Source organism: Mesoplodon bidens (assembly GCF_964165515.1).
Source record: "Mesoplodon bidens genome assembly, chromosome: 11".
NCBI classification, from domain to species: domain Eukaryota; kingdom Metazoa; phylum Chordata; class Mammalia; order Artiodactyla; family Ziphiidae; genus Mesoplodon; species Mesoplodon bidens.
Genome location: NC_138167.1, coordinates 75313270 through 75340945, shown reverse-complemented (window position 1 = coordinate 75340945; position 27676 = coordinate 75313270). Strand labels below are relative to the sequence as shown.

The window sequence follows — 27676 nt, the reverse complement described above, 5'->3', positions numbered from 1 at the left end:
CTGTTAATGTGTCTCATGCCAATTTAATTCTTAGACCAGCTAGAAGAACCTAGGAGGCTAAAGGGTTTTTTCCCTCCCCCACAATGTGTAGAGAGAGAGAGAGAGAGAGAGAGAGAGAGAGTGTGTGTGTGTGTGTGTGTGTACGCGTTCTGAAACTGAGAGGCTGCAACAAGCCTCTGCCTTGCACCTGGGAAGGGACTCAAAAGGAGCAAATTGTGGCTTCACGGAGCCTTTAGAAACCAGCAACCTGAGCGTGTTTCAGTCTGGCAGTATCCAGACAAAGAAGTGGGAAAGGCATTCATTTATTTATTTATTCATCAAATATTCATAGCCACCTACTAGCACAAGGTGCTGAGTAAGAATATGAGTAAGAGCAGGGAAGTATGAGAGAGTGTGGCTCACTTGGGCAGGTGCCTGCAGGTGCCTGGCATGGCTGGAGTTAAATATACTCAGTTTTCCTTAAACAACATGACGAACCAAAATCTGAGTGGGATAAGGAGGAAGTACTATAAAGCGAAGTTATGTGTTGGTGAAAATTTGTCACTTCTTTTCAGAATTAGTCAGGATGGACTAGAAGTTTTTTTTTTTTAAGCCTAATCGCTTCCTTTAGGGAATCGCCAGACTGACTAATCCATTACTTTAGGGCGGTGGGTCCCAAGCTGCTGTTCACTAGAATCATCCAGGGAGTTTTAAAAACCTCGGATGGCCAGGTCGCACGCAATACCAATTACATCAGAATGTCTGGGGGTGGGAGCCAGGCGTCAGTGTTTTTGAAGATCCTCGCATGATTACAATCAGTAGCAAAGTTCTGGAGTCACTGCCCGAGGGCATAGTCCAGTTTTGTTCAATTAAGGCACACTCTTTTGGTTCCGGTTCCAAACATTCCTTAAATTGTTTTTGCTCCTTTCTTGGGTTGGGGGCGCTGTGAGCAGGAAGAGGATGTGCTGTCACCCAATTACGAGATCCCACTTTGCTAAGCCCGTCAGCCTAGTTGCCAGTGCTGCACGAAGAGTGGGTTTTTGCTTTGTCATTCTGACTCTGGCGGTTTGCCCGCCCAGTCCGAGGAGGGCGTGGCTTCTCGGAGCTACTGGGAACCCGCAGCCCTTTCTCCTCAGTTTGCTTCAGTCCCGCATTTAACCGGAGCAGCAGGTGCTGGGACGTCTGAAGGAGCGCCTGGTGCCCAAAGACTCGCGTTCATGTAAGCTTCGGGTTTACTGAAAACGGAGGAAGCCCCAAGCCCCTGGGCTGTGAGCACTCTGGGCCGAGAGCATCCTCCTGCCGGGTGCCTTGTGGATGCAGGGGAAGGGGAGACGTTTGAACGCGTGTCTGAATAGGGCCGAGGCTTCTCTAAGTCGGGTGAGCTTCTTGGCGGTGTTCATTGTTTCGCCCGGGTCGGTGAAAGCTTGGCGTGTTGGTAGGTGAGACCGGCCCCCTGTCGGCTGGTGCTTTCCTGTCTCTAGCTCTTCTTTACAGAGACGGTTTGCAGAATATCGGAGAAAATGTTTTTTGTATCATTTCTTAATGCACGAGTCTTGAAATGTAGGTGATAATATGATGAATAGATTGACAGAGCCTTGTCAGCATTAAGCGAGTATAACGATTAAAGGATGCCTTTCGAGGAATTTTCACACCACTGAATCCTCAGAAATTGTAAGAGATTGGCAAATCACGTGTGTCTCCGTGTGTTCAAGTGGGGAGACCAAGGCTTAGACTCCTGTGACTTTCCCTAGGCTGTTAAAGGAGACGACTAAGAGGAACCGGTGCTTCTCTCACTGTATTAGGCAGTACAGGGTAGGGGTTAAAGGCTACACTGCACTGCCTGGTTTGAATCCTGGCTCTGCTGTTGACTAACTAGCTGCTTGAATTTGGGTAGGGAAGCTTTTCTGTGCCTCAGTTTCCCTATTTGTGAAATGGACCTGATCGGACCTACTTCAACAGGGTAGTTATGAAGATTAAGTATTAACATATGCAAAGCACTACAGAATCGTTAGCTGCTATTATTATTGTCAAACAGCTATACTTTGGGGGCTGGTGTGGTTTTTGTCTCATGAATGGACCTGATGTCAATATAACTAGAGTCTATTTTTAATTCTCACTGACTCATTCTCTACCTGAGTTCGCCCGTTTGTAAAATTGGACCAGTTGCACCCAGCGTGTCATTTAGGGTGTTGCTGTATTATTTCAAGGTTCTCTAATAAAAGCACCCCAAGTGGGCAGTGTTCTTAATTTTGCCTCGAGGTTTCAAATTTCAGAGAAACTTTGGAAGTTGGTTTTTTGGCATTCTGTGTATACGATGCAGAGTTCAAAGGAAGATTAAGTTGGGAGGTGTTTTATAAAAGCTGAGATAATTGTGCCTTAAGCTTGCTTTTGAGGCTTTTCTGAATTCCGGACATACTGGGAAAGTGGGACGTGTATTTTAGTGAGACTTGCTCTTCTTCCAGTCCGGCCGGAATCGTGGGGTTTGAGGTTGGCCTCGAGGCCATGTTTCCAGCCCGCGTGTAGGTGAGCCGGTCCGGGACCGAGCTGGTGGCGAGCCTTAGTCAAGGTCAGGGCCGGGGCTGGGGCCTGGGCGGTCACCCGGGCGAATGCAGTTTGGGACGCGGAAGCCCCGCCCCCGCCGCACACTTCCCGCCGTGGCCCCGGGCGGAAAGACTGACCGGATCCGCTCTGCTTTTGCGCCACAGAGAACGGGCGGGGCCTCGAGGGAGCGCTCTGCGAACTGACCTGGGAAACTGACGTACCCGTTGTGTTTGTGAAACGGAGAAAGCTAGGCGGCCACGGTCCAACCCTGAAGGTAGGTGGGGGACCTTAACGTCTCTTTTGCCGCCTGAACTGCGAAAGAGCTCATCGATCCGGTCGTGGTCTCAAAGCCAGGGTGATTGTGAGCGCATCGATCCGGTCGTGGTCTCAAAGCCAGGGTGATTGTGAGCGAACCTTCAAACGACAAAGAGAACGACAAAGAGAACGTGGGGGCCAGCTCACGTGTTAATCGACGTGGATGAGACACACATTTCAGAAGTGGGACGCTTGGAAGGGCAGACGGCCTATTTTCATCTTTTAAAATAGGTTTTTTAAAGTGTCCCTTTTCTTCCCAGTAAATCCAAATAACTTAAAATTTTTTAGCAGCAGTGTAAACTGCTGAAAGTGATTCGTTTAGAGAAGTACTGAGAAAAGTGGGTCAGGAAATGCTTTATCTTTGTCCGTCCCTCTCGTCTTCCTCTTTAATTCTCCGGGAGGGAAACCCAGAAACCCCAGGCTCAGGGAAGAGCAACCAGCAAGCTCCTAGAGTGAGTTCATTTCCCTTCAGGTATCTCGTATCTCTTTTCTAGCCCAGAGTTAACAACTGGGTAGAGGGAAAGAAGAGAAAGAAATCTTTCCTTTGGGTGGTGGTGGGTGTGGTGGCAGTCCTCCCTTGGGACCATCCACAGAGGGGTGGATGGGTCATGGCCTGCCATACAGGCAAGATGCTGGGAGGCTGGATGGGTCATGGCCTGCCATACAGGCAAGATGCTGGGAGGCTGGGTGCACATTTAGGGGGGAATATGCAACGTGGATGACCAGGTTAGAAAGCCTCAGAATCCCATCACCTTGACACATCTGCTTTAACTTTTGCTGATTTTTTTTGTCCTCCTTGTCTGTTTGTATCAATGTAATGTTTAAGAAATGGATCTCATACTTGAACATTGCCTTCTTAGAAGTAAGCCTGAGGCCTCAGTTAAATGTAACAATGTATTTAGATGTGTGTGTGTTCAGGAAGGTTATAACAATTTGTATTTTTATTTTCTACCTTTTCTTTTAAAATAATCTTATTTATTACCTTTTTGAAGAATGGGTATAAGAAATGGAGATAGACTTCAAAGACAAATAGTAAATTAATGGAAAATAATTAAAGGAGATTAAGGCTTTTAGCTTGATATAAAATACACTGTGTTACTCAGACCTTTAGTTTGCAAGTAAAATGAGACAAAGTCCTGTTAATATTCTTTCCTGTCTGATCTTTTCTCTGCCTGTGTCATAAATTTGCACTTAAAAAGCTGTATAGGCATTTGATCTTTATATAAATTCTACACATGGTCCTAGTTTTAACACCAGTGGGAGTAAAAAGTAAAATCACTTTTTTATAAGCTTTGCACCCACTTTATTGGTAAGATCTGATGTTCTCAATTCTATATGATCATAGTTAATTTCAGACATTTAGTGAGGTGCAATGCCATGAATGAAAAGCCTACCACCAAGTTATAATTAAATCTTAAAAAATGATTTAGTACATCTCTTTTAAGTAAACTTACCACTCTCCTTTGTATCATTTGATATATTTTTGGTTTTTAATGAGTACTAAGATATGGAAGAAGACACAACAAGGTAAGGCTACTGCTTTGAAATGTTTGTGAATTTCTAGATAATTGTTGCCCACATTTGGGACTAAATGGTAGGTCTTGAAATTCTTTAGGGAACATTGGGTTTGAGTGGAGAAAGGCATTTATTTAGTGGAGAATTGAGTGCTTATAGGATTAGTGTAATAATCCTGAAGTCCACACCTTAAAAAAGGTTAAGATTTCCTGCTTTAGTTGCAACCGAAATAATGGAGAGGGAGGGAGCTCGTTAAAACATGTGCTTTTCTTTTCTCCTCTTAATATTGTTTCTTCCTTTGTCTTCCTTTCTCCTCAATAAATAGCAGCAGCGGCAAAACCTACCTTGTTTTCACAGTGTACTATGGAAGACCAGGGAGTACAGCCCTACTACAAGGAATTGATAAATTTAGATGACTGCCTATAGGATGAAGGCTTTAAAGAAGTGCCTTTCAAAAAACTGTAGACTATGGACCACCTGCACAGAGTCCCCTGGAGTGCTTGTTAAACACACATGCTTGGGCTTTACCTGAGATCTTGTTCATTGAACCTTCTGGAAGGGGCTAGGTTCTGCCTTTTAATTTATTTTAAACAAGCCTCCTCGGGTAATTCTTGAGATAAATATCACGTTTGAGACTTACTTTAATGTATAAGGTAGTTTGGTCACGATTAGTTGCTAGATAATTAGAATCAAGGAAAACCAAACAAAAGATTACTATTTAATACCTCAAAGGTGTTAGTTAGAAGATGGCAAATAGTAACTCAACAGGCAAGTAACACTTTCTACCTGAGTAGAAAAATGGGGAACTATGCTATCTGTGGTCAGGGCTCGTATGTTCACATGTGAAATTAGCACTAGCTAGCTACTAAATTCTAAGAACTATGAATCTAGTTTCTGTTGCACAAAGACATACGGCTTTCATAAACATTTTAGTTCTTAAGAGTAAGCTTGCAAATTTTCCCACAGGGACTCTTTCTTATATGTAAATCAGTGTCTCCAGGATTCCAGAGTTTTGAAACCACTCATAAAATGAATGCCTGTCGGTGGTATTGAGAGGTAAAGCAAAGTGAGTGAAAAAGTGCTTATTGGAATACAAACTGCCAGACATAGTTAAGACTTCAGTAGTTTGAGATAATAATCTTGGGAGATTAAGACTAAAACTTGCAACATGGGACTTAATTTCTTCCAGGCAATAATAGGAGAGAGGACGACACAAAGCGGTGCATGATTAACATCCAAGGGAATTATGGAGCCAGTGTGGGAGGAGCTCAGAGGTGATGGTGTTGTGGTCAGGCTGGGGGCCCCCTCGTTCTGGGCCCGGGGTAGGCACTGAAACAGGCAGGTCTCCTTTCAAGCCTAACTTCTAAAAGTTACCAGAAACCAGACTCCTAACTGAATAGACATCGGGAAATGAGTGGTAATTTAATAACTCTCTGACCATTCCCTTTCTTTCTTAATACTGTACTAAAACGGGCGGAAAACTTGATTCTGTCCTCAGATAATCCCTTCCGGGGAGATTAGTAGTGTATGTGCTTTTTGGCCTAGTTAAGGTTGAGGCCTAAGGAGAATTGAAGGACTGCTTTGACTGTGGTTTATTTAAGAAGGTAAGAGTAAGGACTAACAGTGTTTACAAGAGGCATAGATTGTTAGTACTGCAAATAAATTTGTTTGGTGCTGATTATATAGTAAACTTTTTACTAGCTGTGAATGCATGGTGAGACCCAGCGCCTTCTCCCACGTTAACCAGGTGACAGCACAAACCTCTTCTTTTCTGTCTGTCAGCCCTTGTACAGTGGTGTCACTCTTCTGGTCCAGGCTTCAGTTTCCTCTCACCTTTCCTGTCTGTTCATTTACCAGGGCCTGTTTCCCACACAGGTGCCTACTTCTTCTGTTAACTTTTTGCCCAGGCTGCTTCAGGTACTGTTACCTCCTACCTAAACGGTCTCTAACTGGCTGCCCACTTCTGATCTTCCTGCCCTTCCAGTCCATCTGCTGCAGGACCATCTTCCTGACGGCCTCTTTGCTGCCCCCAGATCTGCATCCAGAATGAGTATGTATTTCCTAACTTGGTTGTCTGTGTCCCCCAGGGTCTGGCCCCGACCTGCTTTTCTGGGGAGCTCGTGCTCTGCCCCCTTTTACCTCTACTGGAAGCTCGTGGGAATACTGTTGGAGCTGTGGCCCCTAAAATTTCCCTCTTTTGTTCTGTTCTTCATTTTCTTCCTGCTCAGACCCACTTTTCCAGCTGCCTACCTGTGTCAGAGTACAAGGCCAGATTCGCCGGTTTCTCCCTCCTCCCACAAATCCCTGTCTCTGGGAAAGGAGGAGTCCTGCCGATATCAGAAGTGAAGAGTTAGACTTACTCCTTGTGCCTGTGATTCTAGATCTGCCTTAGAGCTCATCAAATATTTAAACGAATGTCTGTCAGTGATAGCAGCTGCCATGTATTGAACGTCTGCTGTGTGCTAGCCCCTAAATGCTGTGGTACCTAGTTGACTGAAATCCTCCCAGGAGTAGTCCTGTGAAGGAGGTGGGGTTATCCAGTTTTACACATGAGCAAATGGAGGCCCTCAGAACTTAAGGAGTATGCCCAGATGACACAGCTAGTAAAGCAGCAGAGCCAGGATAGAGCGCAGGCCTGTCTGTAAAGTTCACTCTGGTGTTCTCACACTTCTGGCCCTTGGCTCTGTGTTATCGCTATTGGGATGCGTGCCTGATCTCCCTGGTGTGATTGTGTGCTCATGATTCATGGCTGAGCCCATGCAAATCTTGGTATTCCTAGCATAGCTCTGGCAAATTGGCGTTTGTGCATAGCTTGCTTGCTGAGTGGAACTGCATTCCTCTGTGCCTGCTAAATTATACCCTCCTTTAGGATGAAAATGGTTTATCTTTGTATCTTCCATGTGCTATTTTAACACCTAGTACACACTCAGTAAATACCCATGGAATGAATGGTTGATGGTAGGGCCGGAGGACTGACTTCAGTGAGGGATTTAGCTACAAAGTGTCTGATTTGGTGAAAGTAGACTGTCTCTGTTAGCGATTAAGCCCTAAGTATAATAGTTCAGGAGAGGTTCTAGGCAGCATATAAAGCAGTTCAGACTTTTAAAAGAGCTGTATGATAGCGGCATTGTTCATCTTCAGTTTATGTAGCTGTGTCCAGGTCAGTTGAGAAGAAAGTCACATTGTGTCTATTTAGCTACTGTTTATTGAGCCCCTGTGTTCTTGATGTTGAGCTAGGCTCTGTCTTTGTTATCTCTAACTCAAGTCTGTAGGGCAATGTATATATTTTAAAATACCTTTGTCAACAGGTGTTTGTATATGATTTTTTACAAAGAGTCGTGGCCGCTCTGTATGACAGAGAAGACATTGGATAGAAGGCATTTACAAAAGAGGAAACTCAAACTCCGAAGAAAGCACTAGTTTTGATTTTAACCCAGGGCTCCAGAGCTGAGATTTTTCAAGGCTGCCTCCTTTAGAAGCCGAATCCCAGTGCTTTCCTACCCTTAGTCTATCAGAATGATGCTCCTGATCACTGCTGACTTCTGAGGTGTCCCAAGAGAGCTGGTAATGGCCCTTACACGGGAAACGTTCTATTCTCATCTCACACCCTTGTTTATGTTACTTCTTCAGGCTTGGCAAGTCAGCCAGCACTTGGTTTTCTGAAGTGTCAGTTAAATATATGACTTTCAACCACAGAGCAAGGGGTGGAGGTTTTATATACTCTAAAGTATTTCAGTGGGCAGGTCCAAATTATTTTGTGGGGCTTGACTGTCATTTTATCTTTTACTTCAACTAACAGTGAAGCCTTCTTATTTGAATAGAACAGTTAATTCAAAGCCTCTTTTAGATACCAGGTTTTTACAAAGAATCTGCTGAAGTCCAAGGAGCCATTTATGAGAAAAATATACATAAAGAATTGTGCAGGAATTCCCCGGCAGTCCAGTGGTTAGGACTCTGGGCTTGCACTGCAGCGGGCACAGGTTCGATCCCTGGTCGAGGAATTAAGATCCCACATGCCGGGCTTCCCTGGTGGCACAGTGGTTGGGAGTCCGCCTGCCGATGCAGGGGACGCGGGTTCATGCCCCGGTCCGGGAAGATCCCACATGCCGCGGAGCGGCTGGGCCCGTGAGCCGTGACCGCTGAGCCTGTGCGTCCGGAGCCTGTGCTCCGCAACGGGAGAGGCCATAGTGGTGAGAGGCCCGCATACCGCAAAAAAAAAAAAAAAAAAAGATCCCACATGCCACGTGGCACAGCCAAAAAAAAAAAAATTCTATGCCATTTAACTGACATTAGAATTTAAATAAACCCACACTGATTAAATTTAATAAATTTTCCAAAAAAAAGAATTTTGCATATAATCTCAGACTCTTCATGGCCCTGATTCAGAATTTCTAGTAGAGTGGTTTACCCTTCAAAGTGCTATATACACAGTTCCATTAGTTGAAGCCTTAGTAGGTTTTTAAATTTTATTAGATGACAAATTTCATTTCACTGGTATTATTATAGTGAGATATATTTCTCTGTCTTCCTTATGGATATTTAGCCTTTAAAATATTTTTCTGTTCCTAAAACAACATCCCAGGAGTGAAGCTACTGGTTTGTATACACTTTTTTTTTTTCCTATTTAGTGTCTAATGTTTATTAAACACTTGCTATCTTTGGGATAACTGAAGATTTAAGTACCTGCTCAATAGTTGAAAATATTGTCAGATCTATCACGTAATTCTCATTCATTCAATACTTACAGTAACTTTATGATGTGAGTAGTAGTATTCTCATCTTACAAATGAGGAGACTGGAGGCTGACAGGTTAAGCAACCTAAGGTAGTGCTAATAGCTAATAGGTCATGATTGGAACCCAGGTTTGCCTCCTTCTACTGTCCATGGTCTTTTCAGAAACTCATTTAAAAAACACAGATATCTGCCTTGATCATTGGAAAGTTTACCTTTAATACTGAAAAGCCAAACAAAGCAAAAATATACACACACAAACATAACCTTAAAGGAAATTCAGATGAAAGAGAACATATACCTAACATCCAGCAAATCAAGCTAGGCCTTCACCACATCTCTTCACAGCTCAGTATTAAATCAATACGCTGGCAGGATGAGGGGAGAAAAACTGCTGTGAAAGGAGGAACAGAAAAGTGTCAGGAGGTAGCTAACAGCAGGATAAGCATATCTTTTAGAGTGCGGGACTCAAACCTGACTGGTTCTTGGCTTTGGCTCAGAACTCTCTTCAATATCTGTTGGTTGTAGATTAATCAGGCAGTAAAACCCCACTGGAAAAGATAGTGGGTCCTATGTGACTTTTAAAATTTGACCATAGAGAGACCTATAACCTATAACATTCATCCGTACCACCATGTTTGTGTTGAACACTAGGGGTTGTGGGAAAGAGCTTAAGAATGCTTGGAATGAATGAATCTGAACTCCTAGCAAAGGGACTGAATAATAATACTGGAGAAAAAAACTGAAGAAAAGAAGAAAGGAAATGGAGGCCCTATGGAGCCTTTAGCAGCAACTCCTGAAAGAGAAAAAGGGGGAAGAGGGAAGCTAAATTATTTTGGAGGCCAAGTTGTGTGTTAAGGGACCTGAACTAGTCTTACCACAAGAAGAAGGTAGACTTCAGTGATTTCTTTGTAGTACTCGCACTTTTTGCCTTCTGTTAAGAGTCACAGAGAAGTTTACTGGTATAACAAATTACGTATTGCTGTGCATTCTTTTTAAGTTGCATTTATATAATTATTACTAGTAATTGGACCTTGGGTTAGAAAATCACCGTTTAGTAACTTAAAGATCCACAAGTGTAGAAGTCCCATTCTTCAAATGATCAGGGAAAATCAGTAGATTTGAGATTTTTATTTTGTAGCCACATCTAAACTTTGCACTCTAAAGGCAGATTTTAAAAGGCAGAGTATAATGCAAGTATGACTCTCTGAGGATGACCTAAGTTACATGTTACCAAGGTTCTTATGAGCAGGGATCTAGCAGAGGATAAATTCAGCACTGAAAATCACAACTTAGTAATATGATGCTGGTCTCGATGTGTGCTATTGCTCCGAGCAAGTTGTGTGGGCTGTTATCTCCTGTGACATCCCTATAAATTATATATTAGTAATACTTTATAAGTAGGTTGGGAGAATTAATTTATTTTTCCAAGGCATTTAAAAATTGTTTGAAGAAAGGCCCTGTATGGAGCAAATTGGTGTCCATCTGTTTTCCATCCTCTGAGCCAGGAGAAAATAGGCACCTTAGGGTGGGAAGGTTGGCTTATCTTTTGGAGTTCTTTTATAAATCACTTTTATTGAATTTGAAATGGATATCAGAAGCTCCCAAGAATATGGTTAACTATAAAAGCAAACTTTTTTGGACTTGGAACTTGGAACTATGTGTTTTCATCAAAGATTTAAAACAGGTAAGTATTAGTTTATAATTGGCCAGACTTGGGGGTAAAATATGGCCCTTTGATGATCCTGGTCCCCAGCTTTGTTTTTCACTTGCTTTTTCTTCATTTCAGAGAAGAGATAAGGCTGACTTTCTGAAAAGCAGTCAGCTTTACTTTTTTTTTTTAATTAATTAATTAACTTATTTATTTTTGGCTGTATTGGGTCTTTGTTGCTGCGTGCAGTCTTTCTCTAGTTGTGGTGAGCGGAGGCTACTCTTCGTTGCGGTGCACGGGCTTCTTGTGTTGCGGTGGCTTCTCTGTGGAGCACAGGCTCTAGGCACGTGGGCTCAGTAGTTGTGGCTCGTGGGCTCTAGAGCATAGGCTCAATAGTTGTGGCGCATAGGCTTAGTTGCTCTGCGGCATGTGGGATCTTCCTGGACTAGGGCTCGAACCCGTGTCCCCTGCATTGGCAGGCAGATTCTTAACCACTGCGCCACCAGGGAAGTCCCAACTTATTGTCAATGTGTAAGATCTGTTTCTTCCATTAATCTATGAAATCTTTTGCTCCAAATAAGTTGGCAGTAGGTGCTGGAACAAAGGTTTTCATCTACGCTTACACGTTCAAGTGTGCATACTTAAATGCCTCCATGTGAAAATAGCTTTGCTTGGAAGATTTATAACCAAATTCTTGCTTTAGGGAAGCTAACAGTCTAATAGGGCAGGGTAATGTATATGCACAAGTAACAGTACTGCATGCTGTTTTGTTTTGTTTTTTTCCGGTACACGGGCCCCTCACTGTCGTGGCCTCTCCCGTTGCGGAGCACAGGCTCCGGACGCACAGGCTCAGCGGCCATGGCTCACCGGCCCAGCTGCTCCGCGGCATGTGGGATCCTCCCAGACCGGGGCACGAACCCGCGTCCCCTGCATCGGCAGGCGAACTCTCAACCACTGCGCCACCAGGGAAGCCCCTGCATGCTGTTTTTGAAAAATGCATGTTTCTTTCTGAATTTTACCCCTACTTTAAAAGAATAATGGTGAACGAAGAGTAATATAACTATTTTGAAGTAACTTAACATGAGGCTTGGCTGTTCATGTATTTGCAAGAAACTTTATGCTAATGTCAAAGAAAAATGAACCAGTGTAGATGCATAGGAGGGAAGGTAGGGCCAATATACTTCCTGGTGCCTTGAAAGCGGAGCTTCAGAGGCAATGTGGTGGTCTCTCTCCCTCTCCTTCCCTCTCTCCTTCCCCTCTTGTGACTGATGAGCTGAGCCCTTTCTCCAACTGTACGTGATTTCCTAGTGAACTAGGGGGTGTATTTTTCCAACATACATTAGTCGCCCGACTTAACAGCATTCACGTTCATATCCTTATAACAGATTGTGTTTAAAATCTTCACAGATTTCTCATCTTTTAGGGTTCAGATTTACTATCCACTCGGAGTCTGTGACCCTTACTTTTGGCAAGCTTCCAAACAGCTCTTTGGTGGAGACCCTGTCCACTTTATTCTTGTACCCTTGGGTGGCGCAGCGCCAGTGATCGCTTGCGTAACGCTGGGGGACGGAGGGCGGGGGTGGGAGTGGGGTAAGGTAGCGCACCTTCGCGCATGCGCCAGTCCGGACCCTCGCTTACCCGGTGACCCCGCCCCCCACTGGGGTAGGTTAGAGAGGATTTGGCTTTTGAAGGTTTTGAGGGCCCACCTAGGTAATTAACACAATTTACATTAGTATAATGAAGGCAGAGTTCCAAGCAACCACCTTGCAAATGGACCCTCTGAGAGTTCAGCCTATCTGTAATGGAGATACCGCAGGCCACGATCTTTGGCTTTGTGAGCAGTTTATAATTTAGCCAGATTTAGTTTCCCCCCCTACAAAGTCTTTTAATCACAGAGCGAAAAAACGCTGCCGCAACATGTGACAGCAAATGTTTTAAAGCACGGGACGTTTGGTCCCCCATAATTTTGTCATAAGATTGTCCAAGCGTTTCTTTGAAAGCTAGATGACACTGCCAGTAAACGCCAAAATAGTAGCTGTCGCTTGAACCGAGCGGTGTTACTCTAGGGTGGGGGTGGGACCCATTCTCGCGCATGTTCTGCGCGGGCCGGGGGCTTGTTCGCGAACACTGAGGGGTCTGGGCTCCGCGGGGCGGGGCCGCTGGGAGGGGGGGCGAGCCGGGCGCGGGGCCGCCGGGACTCCGCTAGTGCGCATGGGCAGGCGTCCTCCTCCGCCCCGGCTGACCCCTTGTTTCCACCGTTGGCCGAAACACTGGGAAGGCCGTTACCTGAGCGTTACCGGTCGTCGACATGGCTGAGGAAAAAGATTGCCTGAGGGGAGTCGTAGAGAAGGACGAGGAGCCGGTGGTGGCCATTACCGGTGGTGCGTACTCTGGGAAGCAGGCGGCGGAGGAGGCGGCGGCGGAGGAGCCGATGAAGGTGGAAGCGGCGGCGGGGGCTGATGCCTGCTCTGACGACCTGAGCTGTGGGGAAGCCGACATCGACCCAAGCCTGCTGGAGCTAGTGGATGAGGAGAAATGCCGGAGTCTCCGCAAGCAGTACCGGCAGCTCATCTATAACGTCCAGCAGAACCGTGAAGACATAGTGAACACGGAGGGCGAGTCCTTAACCGAGGCTCTCGAAGAAGCCAATGTCCTGTTTGATGCAGTGAGTCGAACGAGAGAAGCGGCCCTCGACGCTCAGTTTCTTGTTTTGGCTTCTGCTTTGGGTAAAGAAAAAGCAAAGCAGCTAAACTCTGACATGAGCCTTTTCAATCAGGTGGCATTTTGTGATTTTCTGCTTATATTTGTGGGTCTAAACTGGATGGAAGATGATGGATGTGATGCGCTGAGTGACTGTGATGATAATATAGTTCGCTCTTTTTGGGAGACAGTACAAAAGGAAGCAACGTCGTGGATGCTGCAAGCTGAAACATTCCACTTTATATTCGGTTCATTCAAATCAGAGACTTCCGCGCAGAAGCCCCGACTTGAGCACCGGAAAAAAGTTCACAGAATGGAAGGAAACGGGGATATGCCTACAAAGCTGAGGAAGCTGGACCTGTGTAGTAATCAAGAAGCGACAGAAAAAGAAGTAGAAAGAATCTTGGGATTGTTGCAAACGTACTTTCGAAAGTATCCTGATACTCCCGTGTCCTATTTTGAATTTGTGATTGACCCAAACTCTTTCTCTCGTACTGTGGAGAATATATTTTATGTTTCTTTCATTATAAGGGATGGTTTTGCAAGAATAAGGCTTGACCAAGACAGGCTGCCAATATTGGAGCCCATTAATATTAACCACGTGGGTGAGGGGAATGATTCCAGTTCCCATTGCAGGAAACAAGGAGTTATATCTTTGAGTTTACAGGACTGGAAAAATATTGTGGCAACTTTTGAAATTTCAGAGGCCATGATCACAAACTCGTACTAAAGATTTTTGTTCTTGGTGTAGGAGACATTTTGTGGCTTTTCTTAAGCATCTCAAATGGAGAGTAAAATCCAAACAGAAGGACATATTGTATCTCTTGTAAAGTGAAAAAGTATTTTCAAGAACATCAGAAATTGTTTCACTGTGCAGTGTATTTTTCTTGGTAGTTTATAAAGTTGTCATTATCTTCTGTTGCTAAAAAAGTTTCACTGGCATGTTCATGGGAAAATTTTTTTGAATGCTTCTTAAGACTTTAATAATAAAAGTCAGTTCTGAATTCCATAAATCAAAAGGTATTTGATAATTTTCCAAAAAAAATTAGTTATGGTGTGCTGTGATACTTACTGCCTTGCTTCCTCTGCCCCAGGGAACCACAGGAATCCCAAATGGGGCTCTTGACCAGGTTGGGGGGAAGAGTGGGTGGAAAAAATGGTCAAGGAAGACTATCTGTAGGGCAGAGCCTAAGTGACGTTAATACTGTAAGAAAAAAAAATTCAGATGCCATGCTTCATTGCAAAGAAGACTCAGTAAGGTTAATGAGTGGGTGTCCATATTCTAAATAATTTCTCCTGTGATTGGACTCAACAAAAGTAGAATATCTCTACTGTAGTAGGTGAGCCATCAACTAAATGCTGAAAGGCCAGTAGGAATTGGTCAAAGGTAAGGAAGGTAGTCTTGCAGAGAAATATGGAGGCCAAATACATGGAATTGTGAGAAGTTATGGCTCCAGAGAGACCTGTAAGATTTTTTGGAAGACTACTCCATTTGAATGTTATACTGGGCAAAAATTGGCATACCTCATCTGTAAGTGTCCTCAGGAGTAGAAGATAACCTTTGCCAGATTATTTCAAACACAAATCCAGTTACATAGTCTTTATGTACTTGCTTCATTTCTTCTCTGGCCCCTAGCTTCCCTTTGTAATTTCTGCTGATACGGAGTGTCCCTCAGAATCAGTGATGTTTCATCATGTTAACAGCTTTGAATATTTGTTCCCAACTCCATTTTGATTTCTTAAGTAGGGCTTTAAATGCCTGGAAACTTCCTGTTTAAACTGAAATCTATGATGAATTAATCCAAGTTTTCTTCATTTTCTTCGCTTAGCATAAAACCATAAAGGCTTTTTAGTGTTGTTGCTTGTAATTACCACCTTATTTGGACGCTACTGCTGAAAATTTGGGTCTTTAAGAAAACAAGTTTTGAAGGTGCATTGAGCATGCCTATGCTTTCCTTGATCCCTATAGAAAGTAAATCTTTGGTAGCAGGGGGTCTTGCCATTAAATCTTATTTGGCAAGTGAATAAGTATCTGCTTTGCATAGCAGTAATGATAAACTTTCCCACTAAGTCTAAATGTAGTACAGGGAAGGGAAATCCAAAGACTAAGTGAATGACTTCGAGATCAAGAGAAGATTGAGACTGAGAGGTTCTTCAGCAATAGTGGAGGTTTTTAGCAAAAATAGAAACTTCTCATGAAACTGGGCGAATTATTTTCTAAAGTAGTCAATTTTTCCCCTTTTTTATATGAAGGGATGCTCACCCTTCCCAGTGTCTACCACCCTTTGATCTAGCAATTGTGGAAGCATCATTTGGTCTCTGATCCTCCCTTTAGCATGCCTCTACCAACCGGGTTCCTTAGGTTTTCCAGAGCTTTGCTGTTTGGGGAAAAGATAATCTTAGTGATAGCAAAAAGATCTTGCCTCAGGTCTACTCACCACCAGTTCTCTCTTTAAACGCCAAGTGGCTTTACTAGGAATATTTGAAACTTAGTGATGACTAAAAGCATTAACAGAGAATGTGGAGGTTTGGGAGGAAGGTAATCTTCTGGGTCTTCTCTAAAGTAATAGCTGTTAACATATAAATCAGGTTGACCATCATTTGTTTCTACTTTTAATTGGTTGTCATGACACATAGATTGCCTCATCAGTTGGAAGTTAAAGCGATTGTTTATCTTGAAGAAAAAAGGAAAATTGACCAATAGATAATTATAGAGATTAGATATGAACCAAGCTGCAAGTCTGCTGGTTTCCCACTAATATAGTTAGAGTGCCTTATATTTCGCAGGTTCAGTAAAATCAGCTGAACTTCAGGAGAATATTATGGAAATCTTTTAAACTAGGATTTTGTTGTTTGACAGAACCACTCTCTGATCAAAGGACCTGGGATCAGATCCTCTGTAACGTTCTAGTTGGAGACTTTGGCCAAATTATTAAACCCGCAAACCTTTAGGTTTTTTATTTGCTAAGTGGGAATAATTACCTGTTCTCTTAAATTTACAGTAAGGATAAAATGAGAAAATGTATGTGACAAGTACTTTGAATTAATGGGTGTGGTATAGTGAGAAAAGCAAGAGATTTGTAATCATTTAGACCTGGGTATAATTATTGACTCATGGGCAAGTTTCTTAATCTCTAAGCGTTTCTTTTTTTTTTTTAATTTATTTATTTTCTTTATTTTTGGCTGCATTGGGTTTTCGTTGCTTCCCCCGGGCTTTCTCTTATGGTGAGCGGGGGCTACGCTTCGTTGCGGTGGCTTCTCTTGTTGCAGAGCATGGGCTCTAGGCGCACGGGCTTCAGTATTTGTGGCTCGTGGGCTCTAGAGCACAGGCTCAGTAGTTGTGGCGCACAGGCTTAGTTGCTCCGTGGCATGTGGGATCTTCCCGGACCAGGGCTCGAACCCGTGTCCCCTGCATTGGCAGGCGGATTCTTAACCACTGCGCCACCAGGGAAGCCCTCTAAGGGTTTCCTTATTGTCATTTCTGAAATGGGAATGGCATGTGATTAAATGGGATGATATATACCCAACATCTAGCCCAAGGTTGGGCTGGCTGTGAGCACTCATGTTAGTCCCTCACTCAGTAGTAGGTCAGCGTCACAAAGTCCACGCTGCTGCCCCTTCCCATGGTGACATCTCTGTCGCGGTTCGTACACGTCGCTTTAAGTCTAGATGTCGTGACTTTCTCATATTCTTGCCTTTGTTGTGGGGAAACCATTACCAAGTGATTAGAATTGGTACTTTGTTAATTCACTCAACAGCTGTGCCAGGCACAGCTCTAGGCAGGGGGGCGGGGTGGTGGTGGAAAGTGGTGAACTGAAAATTGCCTGTCTCTCAGGGAGTTTATACTTTAATGGCTGTATTAGTTTCCTATTGCTGTTGTAACGAACTACCATTTAGTGGCTTAAAAACAACACAAATTAATTTTCTTACGGTTCTGGAGGTTGGAAGTCTGAAATCGGTTTCTCAAGGTGTCAGCACAGCCGGTTCCTGTTGAGGCTCTGAGGGGAGAAATCTGTTTTGCCTTTTTGGAGGCCACCTGTGTTCCTTGATACACTGTTCCTCCATTTTCAAAGCTGCAGTGCAGCCTGTCTTCACATTGATTACTGTAATGCAGTCTCCCTCTGCCTCCCTCTTATAAGGATACTTGTGAATAAGTTGGGCCCCGTGGGATAATCCTGGAAAATCTCCCCATCCCCAGATTCTTAAATCACATCTCCAGAAACTCTTTTACAGGTAATGTATTCACAGGATCTGGGGTTTGGACTTCAGTGTTAGGGGACCATTGTTGAGCCTGTCACAGAGTGGGAGACCACAGTAATTCTGTCAGTGATGACTGCTCTGGAGAAAAACTGCATGGAGAGTGGCTGAGAGGCTGGGTCGGGGTGGCCCCTGGGAGGAGACATTGAAATGGCGTCTGTTTGTTGTAAGCCATTTGCCAGAATACTTGGTACAGAGTGAATGTTAAATATTACTGTGGCTCTAGACATTTTAGGCACACGATAGCTGACAGGTCTAGATGGTTAACCAGAACCTCCCTGGTTCTCCTAGGAGGAAGGTAGTGTAGCAAGCATCTCTACTTCACTGACTGGGCACAAAGACAGTTCTCTGATTTGTACTTACCTCAGTATTACGGTTTGATAGTTTTCACCCAGCACCACCTGTCAGCATTGATCGAAATTTTCCCTAGGCCAGGAGTTGGCAATGTTTTTTTTTCTGCAAAAAGCCAGGTAGTAAATATTTTAAGCTTTGGGAGCCATATGGCCTCTGTTGAAACTAGTCAACTGTGCTCTTGGTGCAAAAACAGAAGCTCTAGACAATATTGAAACAAATGGGCGTGGCTGTTTTCCAATAAAATTTTATTTATGGATACTGAAATTCGGGTTTCTTATAATTTTCATGTATCATTAAGTATTGCTCTTGATTTTTTTTTCCTTTATCATTTAAAAATGTTAAGAAGAACCATTGTTAGCTCAGGGGCTGTGAAAAAAAAACCAACAAACTACAGGCCTGCTGGGTTTGCCCCTCAGGCTGTAGTTTGCCAGTGCCTGTTATAGGCCTGGGGCCCAGGCTCTTCTAGAAAGTCTTTAACATTTAAACCATCATTTAGTTTTATTTCTTTTGTGGCCCATAATCCTCCAAAGCAGAGGCTTGAGGTATATCACCTAGTGGGTGCTGCAGCGTGCTGGCAACAGCAGTCAGTTTTCAAAGGAAACAAGCAGTCAGCAGCTCGTATGGTTTATATAATCACTGTAGTCAAGGAACCCAGGCAGGAGAATTTAAGCAGTTTGCCCAGGATCACATAAGTGACAAAGTCAGGTTCAGATTTGGACTAAATCCAAGCTCCTAACCTATTATGCTACACCCCTGGTACTTTTTCAGTGTTTTCCCACAGTTTTATATTCAGGGATGAGAAAGCTGAACTGAAGCCCAGCCTCTCAGTATACATAACAGAGTAGGAACTATCACCCAGGTGTTCTATTCTAAGAATATTTTTGAACATCACATGCGTGTGGAGTTGGCACTGGTGATGCAGGAATGAGACAAGATGCTTGTCCTTGTAGAGTTGATGGGATTGTGTGAAGATGCCAGCAGGGGCATCAGAGGAGGATCCAGCCTGCTGGGCACAGTCAAGTAAAGGCTTCCAGCTAAATCTTGAAGGACAGGAAGGGGCGGAACAGTCTTCACTAAGTGCTCTGAGAACCTGTGTTAATACAGTTGCAAGAAACAGGAGAATGTTGTTTGGGAACCTTAGGGAAACAATGGAAGAAACGGGCCTTACGTTGGTGTCTTAGGATGTTGGTAAAAGAGCCTAAAGGAATGCTTTAGAAAGGGTGACATGTTTGTGTACATTGAATAAAAATAATAAAACATCGTGCAGTTGATATACTGGATCAGAATTTGATGGGAAGAGGGCATCTCAGGTGAGAGGCGATGCAGGTAAGTGCAGGGGACAACATCTGTAAAACATGCCAGAGCTTTTTGACTTAGCGCCTTGGGCAGGCAGGTTCCCTTTTGTAGGAAAGGGAGAATTAGTGACTGAAGGGATTTTTCCTACCAACCACGGTGCCAATATGCTTTATCTCAGGCTCAGCAGTTGGGGGCGGGGGTGGGGTTGGGGGGAATGTTGATTTTACAAAAGGAAAAAACAGACTCCCAAGGATTAGGTGATGAGCCCAAGTCACCTAGCCTTGAGAGTGATAGAGCAAGTATTTTCACCCAGGTCACTTCCACACCAGAGCTCACGTGTAATAGTTAAAAAAACAAAAACCTGTGCCCAGAGGATAGGAGTCATGTTTGGGGGAAAAATAAAGATGACTTACTCAGGTTTTAAAGAAATCTGAATTGCTTTCAGCGTTGTGCCTTTCTGGGGGAGTCTGGAGCACTGTTTTTGCTAGGGGTGGGGTGGAGGAAAGGCACTGAGAGGCAGATGGAAGAATATACAATCTGTAAACCTCACAAACAGCTGCTGTGGGGAGGGGGGTGTATGTTTATTGGTTCTCAAAATGTGGTCTTCATTCCGCCCAGCCCCTTCAGGAAGTCCTTGAGGTCAGAATTATCTTAATACTAAGATGCTCTTTGCCTTTTTCACTCATTCTCTTGCAAGTCTACCATGGAGTTTTCCAGAGGCTACATGGCAGGCAGAGTGGTGCAACAGGCTGAACACAGAGAAGACATGAACTGTCTTTTATCAAGATAGTCATCACAGAGAATTACAGAGATATAAAATAATGCCACTCTTCTCACTAATTAAAAATGTTTTAATCAATTGTTTATGTTTAACAATGATGTTTGATATTTAAAATTTAAAGATATTTTAATAACTTAAAAATATTTTAATATTTAAGATATTAAAATTTTTTTCTTAGTTTTAGTTTCCAATATACTAAGCCCCACATTAACCAAAGCTCTAAATAATTTAAGATTCTAAAGGGATCCTGAGACTAAAAGTTTGAGAACTCCTGTTCTTTATCAGCTTCTCTGGTCAGTAGTAACCAATATTTCTAGCAGTCGTAATTGGAGAATGGGGGGCATTTTTCTCTTGTGTCTCCTTACCCCATCTGTGTGCGCCTTCCTTACACTGTGGAGGAGAGAGCTGTCTTATATTGTGTATCTTACTTTTATTTCAGGTGGGCAACCACTTCCTTGCAGTTGAATGACAGCAACTTCAGTTTTAAGTTGGCTTAAAATTTTCAAACATCATGTTTAGTTCTGGTGTCAGCAGAATGCCTCAGTTGCCTGTCTTGCTGATTTTACTTTACAAAACTAAAAATGTTCAGGCTCACTCTGCTTTCTTTGTAAAATCTGTGTGCCCGGTTGATATAATTTGACTTAAACTTGAACCATAAGAACCCAGGTCTGATACAAAATTTCAGTACAGAACAGATTTTTATAAACATTGGTAGAGGGAGAGCGTAGCTTTCCAGCATGACAGTGCATTTTCCTTCTTTTGTTTCAGTAGATGTGTTGGGGGAGGCGGTTATAAGAACGGGTGGTTTTTATTTAGGGAGCCAGTGATTGTGTTTTGGCACCATCTGTGTTAAGTACATGCAGATAAAATGAGGCTGAGATTAAAAATGGTTATTTTTCCAGAAGAACATCTAGCTGCATCTACTTGTTAATTCTTTTCAAACAGCAAGTCAGCCTTTCCCCTCTGAGATCAGCTAGAGAGAGGAACGCTTGTGACCTGAGGCTTATATTGCTCCTTTGATCTGAAGGGCTGTCATTACCAAATTGTTTTTCTCCCCACGGTGCCTTGCATTGGAGGAGGAGCCTCGGCCGTAATGCTAGTTGATGAATACTGGCTCTGTTTACCAGCCTCTCATGTTAGACCCTTTGTACAGACGGTCAGGGTGATGCAGTCTTGCCCCTGCTGTTGCTGGTTTCCAGGTGCTCTCCCTTTAATCCCTGAGCCATGGTGTGTACCTGCCGCGCTGCCCGGGGGCAGCCACGGTGCCGCGCCTCCTCCACCTTTCCATACTGCACCCCCTTCTACATCCCAAGCATCCAGTTCTACTGATCCTAAGCTCTGCCTTTTGTCCCCCACATCTGATGGTAGGCAGGAGAAAAATGTGCAGTCTGGGCTGGTAAATTTGGGGGCCTTTTTGATTACCAAGGTTAAAACTTGACTTAAAAAAAAAGAAAAACATTTTTGTGTGCTTGTTAACAACTTTTCCAATCATTCTCTCATGTTAGCAGATTTTTTAAATAAGAAATAATTTTAAATATTCACCGAAACAGTGTTCCATGCTAATACGAAATGTAACTAATGTGTTTTAAAACTAGTGGAATCAAAGGATATTTTAAAATTAAAAGTCTAACGTTTATATTATAAATGCCAAGTACATGGAAACTACTAAATATAGGAGGCTTCATACATAAGCAGATTAAACAAATGAGCTTTAAGGGTCACTTGTTTATTTATTTAACCTTTTTTCCCCATTTATTTAAAATGTCTTATGAAAGCAGGGACTTTTAACTTTTTTTTCAGGTCAGTGTCAATTAGTGATTTTGTTCTGAATTTCTAGATTTTACACTTTACCTAAACAATGTAGAAAAAGTTTTAAATATTTGGCTAACCTGTTTCAGTTGCTATTTACCAGGTCCCTATCTTAATCCATGACCTTAGCCTACTCATTATTCTCCCCTTGACTAGAAAGTGAAAATGATTGCCAAATTGTATTGGGTCTATTAAAAACACAGTACAGATGTTTTTAAAACCTGATTTAAAGCCTAGTTTAAAAATTTTAGGAAAAAAGAGCCGATCAAACTTAATTTAGGTCTGAGTTGATTTTGTCGGACCATCAAGGCCTTAGTTTTGTGTACTGTGAGGACACTTCAGAGTAGCTATCTGTGACGCGGAGATGCATTAGGACAGTCCTAACAGAAAGCAGGTTACTGATGACCACTTGAAGGAAGGTTGAACATCTCCATTGCATGCTATGATGTAAATCAATATTTTTCCTTTGCTTTTCTTTGAGGAAAGGTTTTTCACAAAACTTTTCAGATGCTGCTGCTTTTAAGTTAAGTTATTTTTACTTCCATTGTTTTTCTTCTTTAGGCTTATCAGGAGGGCAGACTTCAAAATCTACTGAAAATGAATGACTCCGAGGATCTCCCCGAGTCCTATGACTATGACCTCATCATCGTTGGAGGGGGCTCAGGAGGACTGGCAGCCGCTAAGGCAAGGCTTCTTGTGTGTTCTGGGATATGGGTAGAATAGTCACATCCCGGAATACATTCTCCAGGTTCCCTGTGGAATTTGTTTGAGCTACTCTTGTGACGTTTTATACGTTAACTTGGGCAGGGAACGTTAAGGACATTTTTCCAGGTTCAGCTGTATATTCTTTGTATAAAAATACTGGGGCCAGTATTTTGGGACACATTTTCATTCATTTTAAGTTTGGTTGATTTTTTTTTTAAGATAATAAGGGGTTTGCATGCAAATGGCTTGAAAAGAAATAAATATATTTTTATTCTTTATAAATACAATAATTATTAGTTGTTTTCACTTTGATGATTTCCCTAATCACAGAACCTCCTCCCCAATAGAAAGATGGAGAACAGTTGGATTTCTTAAGCTTAATTACTAAAAGTTTTTGCCTCCCCTGTGTATGAAATGAGGTAAGAGTGTATCCACTAACTCTGTGGCCTGGAGGTGATGGAGTACAGGATGTATAAATACAGGAGATTAGGAGTACGGCTCCTGGCCCTGAATTGAGATACATTTTCCATGTGTGAGGGGCCCTTGTGCCTGTCGTTGTTCCCCATCACCTTGTTTTAAAAGATGAGGTAGTTGTCCTCCTCTAAGGTGTAGCTTGTGATGAATCAGTAAAGGTCGATTCAGATGAAGCTGTCCAAATTGGGAGCAGGACAATGTCTGGCATCAAGCATTGCTTTGCTGTAAATGATTCAGGAGTAATCTCAGATTTTTTTTTTTATTCTAGTGGTGGTGGCTTTGAAGGACACATAGACTCAGTCCTTTCAAATAATCTTTGGAGGTCTAGTTGCAAGTACACAAAGCTTATTCTCTGAGAAAGATAAAGGATACTCTGCAAAATGAACTTGTGATGGTTGTTGTCAGTCCCCTAAAATAGATTCGGAAACCTTATAGAGATGATCAACTTCTCCATTGGTTCTTCACATGGACATTTTAGGAAATCTGACAATTTCAGAAGAAAAACTTTTCCAGTATTCTGTTTAGAAACTGAAGTAGATAAAACTTCGAAGTACTTATAAAAATATTGTCTTACTGGATACAGGTTGAATCAAGGATTGTAGACTATCAGTATATCTGTTTTACTGCCTGTTTACCACTTGCTTAGAAATGGCCACATATTTTTCAGATTATTGCTTAATTTATTATCATTTGGCTGGAATTACATAAGAGGATTCTAGGGATTCCAGCTGACTCTGACAGTTCTGCAACTGTAATCTGCATATTCTTTAAAGCTACCCTTATGACTAAGTATTGCTTAACTTTTACCTTGGAGTTGCACTAATCGTTTTGGTATATGAAATTCTCAGGTATTAATGATTGGTTTTGCTTTAGGCATTATAGCTTAGTAAAAATAGCACGGGTTTTCAACAGCCCATTTCCAGTCCACCATGTTAACCATTCCAACTCATTTTAATAATTTTGTTTTCCAGGAGGCAGCCCAATATAACAAGAAGGTGATGGTCCTGGATTTTGTCACTCCAACCCCTCTTGGAACTAGATGGGGTAGGCTTTTAAAATACCTTAGAAGTGACTTTGTAGGAGCAGGTTTTTCCATGGCCATTGGTTTAAATGGCCCCTAAAGTCCAATTTTAAAACTAAAAATTAAATAAGGAAAAAAAAACCCTAAAACATGGAAGTCTTTCACTTGTGCTAAGTTAAAATGGACTGCAGTTAAATGTTGAAATAGGTAAGTTTTATCAAGATGACTCAGCTGCTTCAAATTAGAAGGAGGCAAGAAGAAGCAGGAAGTCTGGATAAGACTGTGTCACAATTCCTAATTCATTCATCAAATATTTGTGAAGGTGTCACTTCTGTGTCGGGCACTGTTCTGGTGCTGGGTGTAGTCCCTCTGGCCTGTGGAGCTCACACTCCGTAATGACACTCGGCTAGCATTCTCCTGAGAGGGCTTCGATTTCCTTCGCTGTGGAGTCCACTGCCATCTTGCAGTCTTACTCATGCCATTTTGGCTACCTCCCCACCTGCCTAACAGAGACAAGTTATCACCATGTTCTTTAAACTCAGGGGCACTAAATCTTTTTTGGGGGGGCGGGTGGGGGGGTGGTGTCATGAATCCTTTGGTGAGAATCAGCGAAGGCTGTAGACCACCTCCGTAAAGAGATGCTCGTATACACCAAACTTTCTTTGTGGTCCCAGGCCCACTGCAGTCCAGCCACGCCCAGCTCAACAACCCCTTTATCAGTTCTACTCACAGGGCTGGTGGCAAGTGTAAGGTTGTGCACAAAGTAAGGCTTCAGTTTCTGGCATTTTTATCAGCAGTCAATTAATTTTGAATCTTTGAAGTATGTGGAAGTTGTGGAAATCTGCTCATTTTCATTTTAGGGTAATGTTGCTCTGTTTGGTCTATAAGGCTCTCTGGACTTAGGAATAAACTCATATAAACAGTGTTGGCTACATTAAGCAAATAAATTATGATGTTTAATAGAATAGCACTGGTGCTTGGGGCAGGCCACCCCAAAATATGCACAGTGGCATATTGATTATTTTGAATTAAAGTTACTTAAGAAATGGCCAGTGCAAGAGGGACACTCTGGCTCTCCTTTTTGTCTCTGAAAGCAGGAAATAAGTCACGTGAAAGGTGCACTTCCTGCATCTGGGGGTAGAGAGGCAGCCTTTTCACAAAAGATAGGGAATTTGGGGCTGAGGAGCCTATTGTACACAAACCTGTCACCTCTTTAATTCATCCCAAGCCTAAACTCTGTTTAGATTCTTAAATAATTGGGCACCCAAAACCTAAGTTTCTTTGTCCTGTCAATTTCTCACAAATGTATTGTTTCTTTGTCTAAAAAGTATAAAAATTCCCTGCTTTGGCTACTTCTTAGGTCCCATATTTGTGAAACCTTCATGTGCACAAATTAAAATTTCTTTCTTTTTCTCCTGGGGATCTGTTATGTCAAATTTATTATTAGTCCAACCACAAGAACTCAAGAGGGATAGAAGGGAAATCTCCTCCTCTGTGATGTTAGTAATAATCATTGCCCTTTTTCTTTGGAGGATTGTAATACAGGCTATAAACTGATTTCTCAATGTTGTTGCAGGTCTCGGAGGAACATGCGTGAATGTGGGTTGCGTACCTAAAAAACTGATGCACCAAGCAGCTTTGTTAGGACAAGCCCTCAGAGACTCTCGAAACTATGGGTGGAACGTCGAGGATGTAGGTATGTGGGGGAAGCTGCTCTTCCGTTTGTGCCTCTGAGGGGTTCGAGCTGGGATCTTGCAATGTGCCATCCATCTAGCAAGTAACCCGGAAGTCCTTTCTGTTGTTTGTTTTTTTAATGGATAAAATCACTGCGGTTATCCTGCGTCATGTTAGCTCTGTAGCTATTATTATGTATGGTAAGAACAGATATTGCACTTGGAGTACCTTTTTATAATAGGAAACCAGAATTCTTTCAAATAAATTCTCATAATTATATAGAGTTTCCTAAGGAAGTGCAAACTACATTTGCTTTCCTTTGAAGGGATTACATTTTTCTCTCACCAGAAAAGTCTGTTCCATGAGCTGATATTTGGGGCAGTTGTTTGTTGAGAAGGGGGTTTTGTTGGATTAAAAATATTTAGACTACCATAGAAACCCTAGAAAAGTTGAAGAGGGATCTGTTGACTTTAGAAGGGTGTAGATGACATTATCTGTAGAAGAATAAAATGAGGTCTGGCACAGCTTCCTGGCTAATTAATTACGTAGGTCACTATGTCCTTGAAGAGTGAGACTCCAACCCTTACCTGATTTTAGTTCTGAGGGGACATTCGAGGGAAAATCTTCTAGCCAGCAGCTAGGGTAAATTGTTTTGTGGCTTTTTCTGAGTTTTAATTAACAGTTATTAGATACCCATATGTAAAAGGTATACACACATGCTTTGAAAATTTTTGCTCTTACTCAAACCTAGTCATGCTTCCTTTGTTGATGCTTTTACTTGAAGTTTTCTTATGCTGGGGTCATATCTCTTTCCTCAGACCCTTAGAAGGTTGCTTTCTGTCTGTGACCTTTGGAGGCCCGAGGCTGGTACTGAGAGTTTTGTTATTTGGTTCTAAGGTGCCATGCTCCATGTCCTTTCCCCTTGCCCAACAAAAAGGCAGTTGAGCAGACTCTTGACCTATGGAACATGAATTTAACACTTCATCTGCTGATGGTCCACCTCTGTTTTTCACCTCTACCCCCCCGCACCTCCCAAGTTATTTACTCCCGTGTCTGAATGCCCAACTGAGTCTCCCGTTGATCCACTTTTTCCCTTCCTGGGAGCCTACTATCAATGTACTACCCAGTTAACAACAGAATCTCCCTTCAGTTAATGTATTAGATTTTTTAGTAGACTTAGAAATCCTACTGGTGAAGTTATATAATATTACTATCGAGTGCTCACTCTTTGTACTTGAGTCTGTGTTGGGGAAATACAGAGATAAATAACACAGATCTATAGGTACAATGTTTTGTTATCATTGATGTACCAACTAAGTACCTGGGAGCCCGGAGGTGGGATCGGTAAATGATTTAAGAGGTGACTGGAGATGATTTTTTAGATGTTGTGTCCTTGATAGCCAGCAGAGGAGGGGAAGGTCAGTTCATTTAGACAGTGAAGGAATGAGGTACATATTTGAAGAATAGTAAATACCCTGGCATCTGTAGAGCAGGGAGCATGTGGGGAACATAAACGAGGACATTTGCTGTAGGCTGAACACCCTGGGTGGTTTGGGACAAGGGTAGGAGGAGGAATGTGGACCAGCTTAGGGAGCTGCACAGTTGTGCTGAGGGCAAGTTGGAACAGAGGTTTTGTGATTGTTGGGATAGTAGCGGGAAGAAAATGGAGAGAGGAGATAAAGACCATAGCTGTAGCAGAAAGGAAGCTACCATCTTTCCCCACTACCCACCTCAGCCTCCTGCCAGCCTTATGGATTCATCGAGGTCGTGCAGGACAGGAGTCGTGATTAAAGTCAGATCATCTCATTTTCCTCTTTATTCTCCATTCCATCTTATTCCAGTACATATGTAAGCCTGCTGTCCCTGGAGGGAG

At 42.7% G+C, this 27676-nt stretch overlaps 2 protein-coding genes across 5 annotated transcripts in view; both read left to right on the top strand.

Annotated features, from left to right (window-relative positions):
- Positions 1–1090: 1090 nt before the first annotated feature.
- TXNRD1 (thioredoxin reductase 1) overlaps positions 1091–27676 on the top strand; it is a 62489-nt gene continuing 35903 nt past the window's right edge. The window contains exons 1-5 of one of the 4 annotated variants that reach the window (XM_081249671.1): positions 1091–1198; positions 2685–2794; positions 22491–22613; positions 24080–24152; positions 25706–25825. In XM_081249671.1, coding sequence (XP_081105797.1) covers positions 22527–22613; positions 24080–24152; positions 25706–25825 — 280 coding nt within the window. In that variant the 5' untranslated portion in view covers positions 1091–1198; positions 2685–2794; positions 22491–22526. Of the gene's footprint in view, positions 1357–2684; positions 2795–22490; positions 22614–24079; positions 24153–25705; positions 25826–27676 lie in introns of all 4 variants that reach the window. The other 3 variants (XM_081249672.1, XM_081249673.1, XM_081249670.1) reach the window with 3 other exon arrangements.
- On the top strand, positions 2802–18307 carry EID3 (EP300 interacting inhibitor of differentiation 3). The gene has a single exon (XM_081249674.1). The coding sequence runs from the start codon at positions 13041–13043 to the stop codon at positions 14160–14162; it is 1122 nt and encodes a 373-aa protein (XP_081105800.1). The 5' UTR covers positions 2802–13040; the 3' UTR covers positions 14163–18307.

Excerpts from the sequence above, each read along its gene's own strand:
- EID3 (XM_081249674.1), top strand. The coding sequence starts at position 13,041 with ATGGCTGAGGAAAAAGATTGCCTGAGGGGAGTCGTAGAGAAGGACGAG.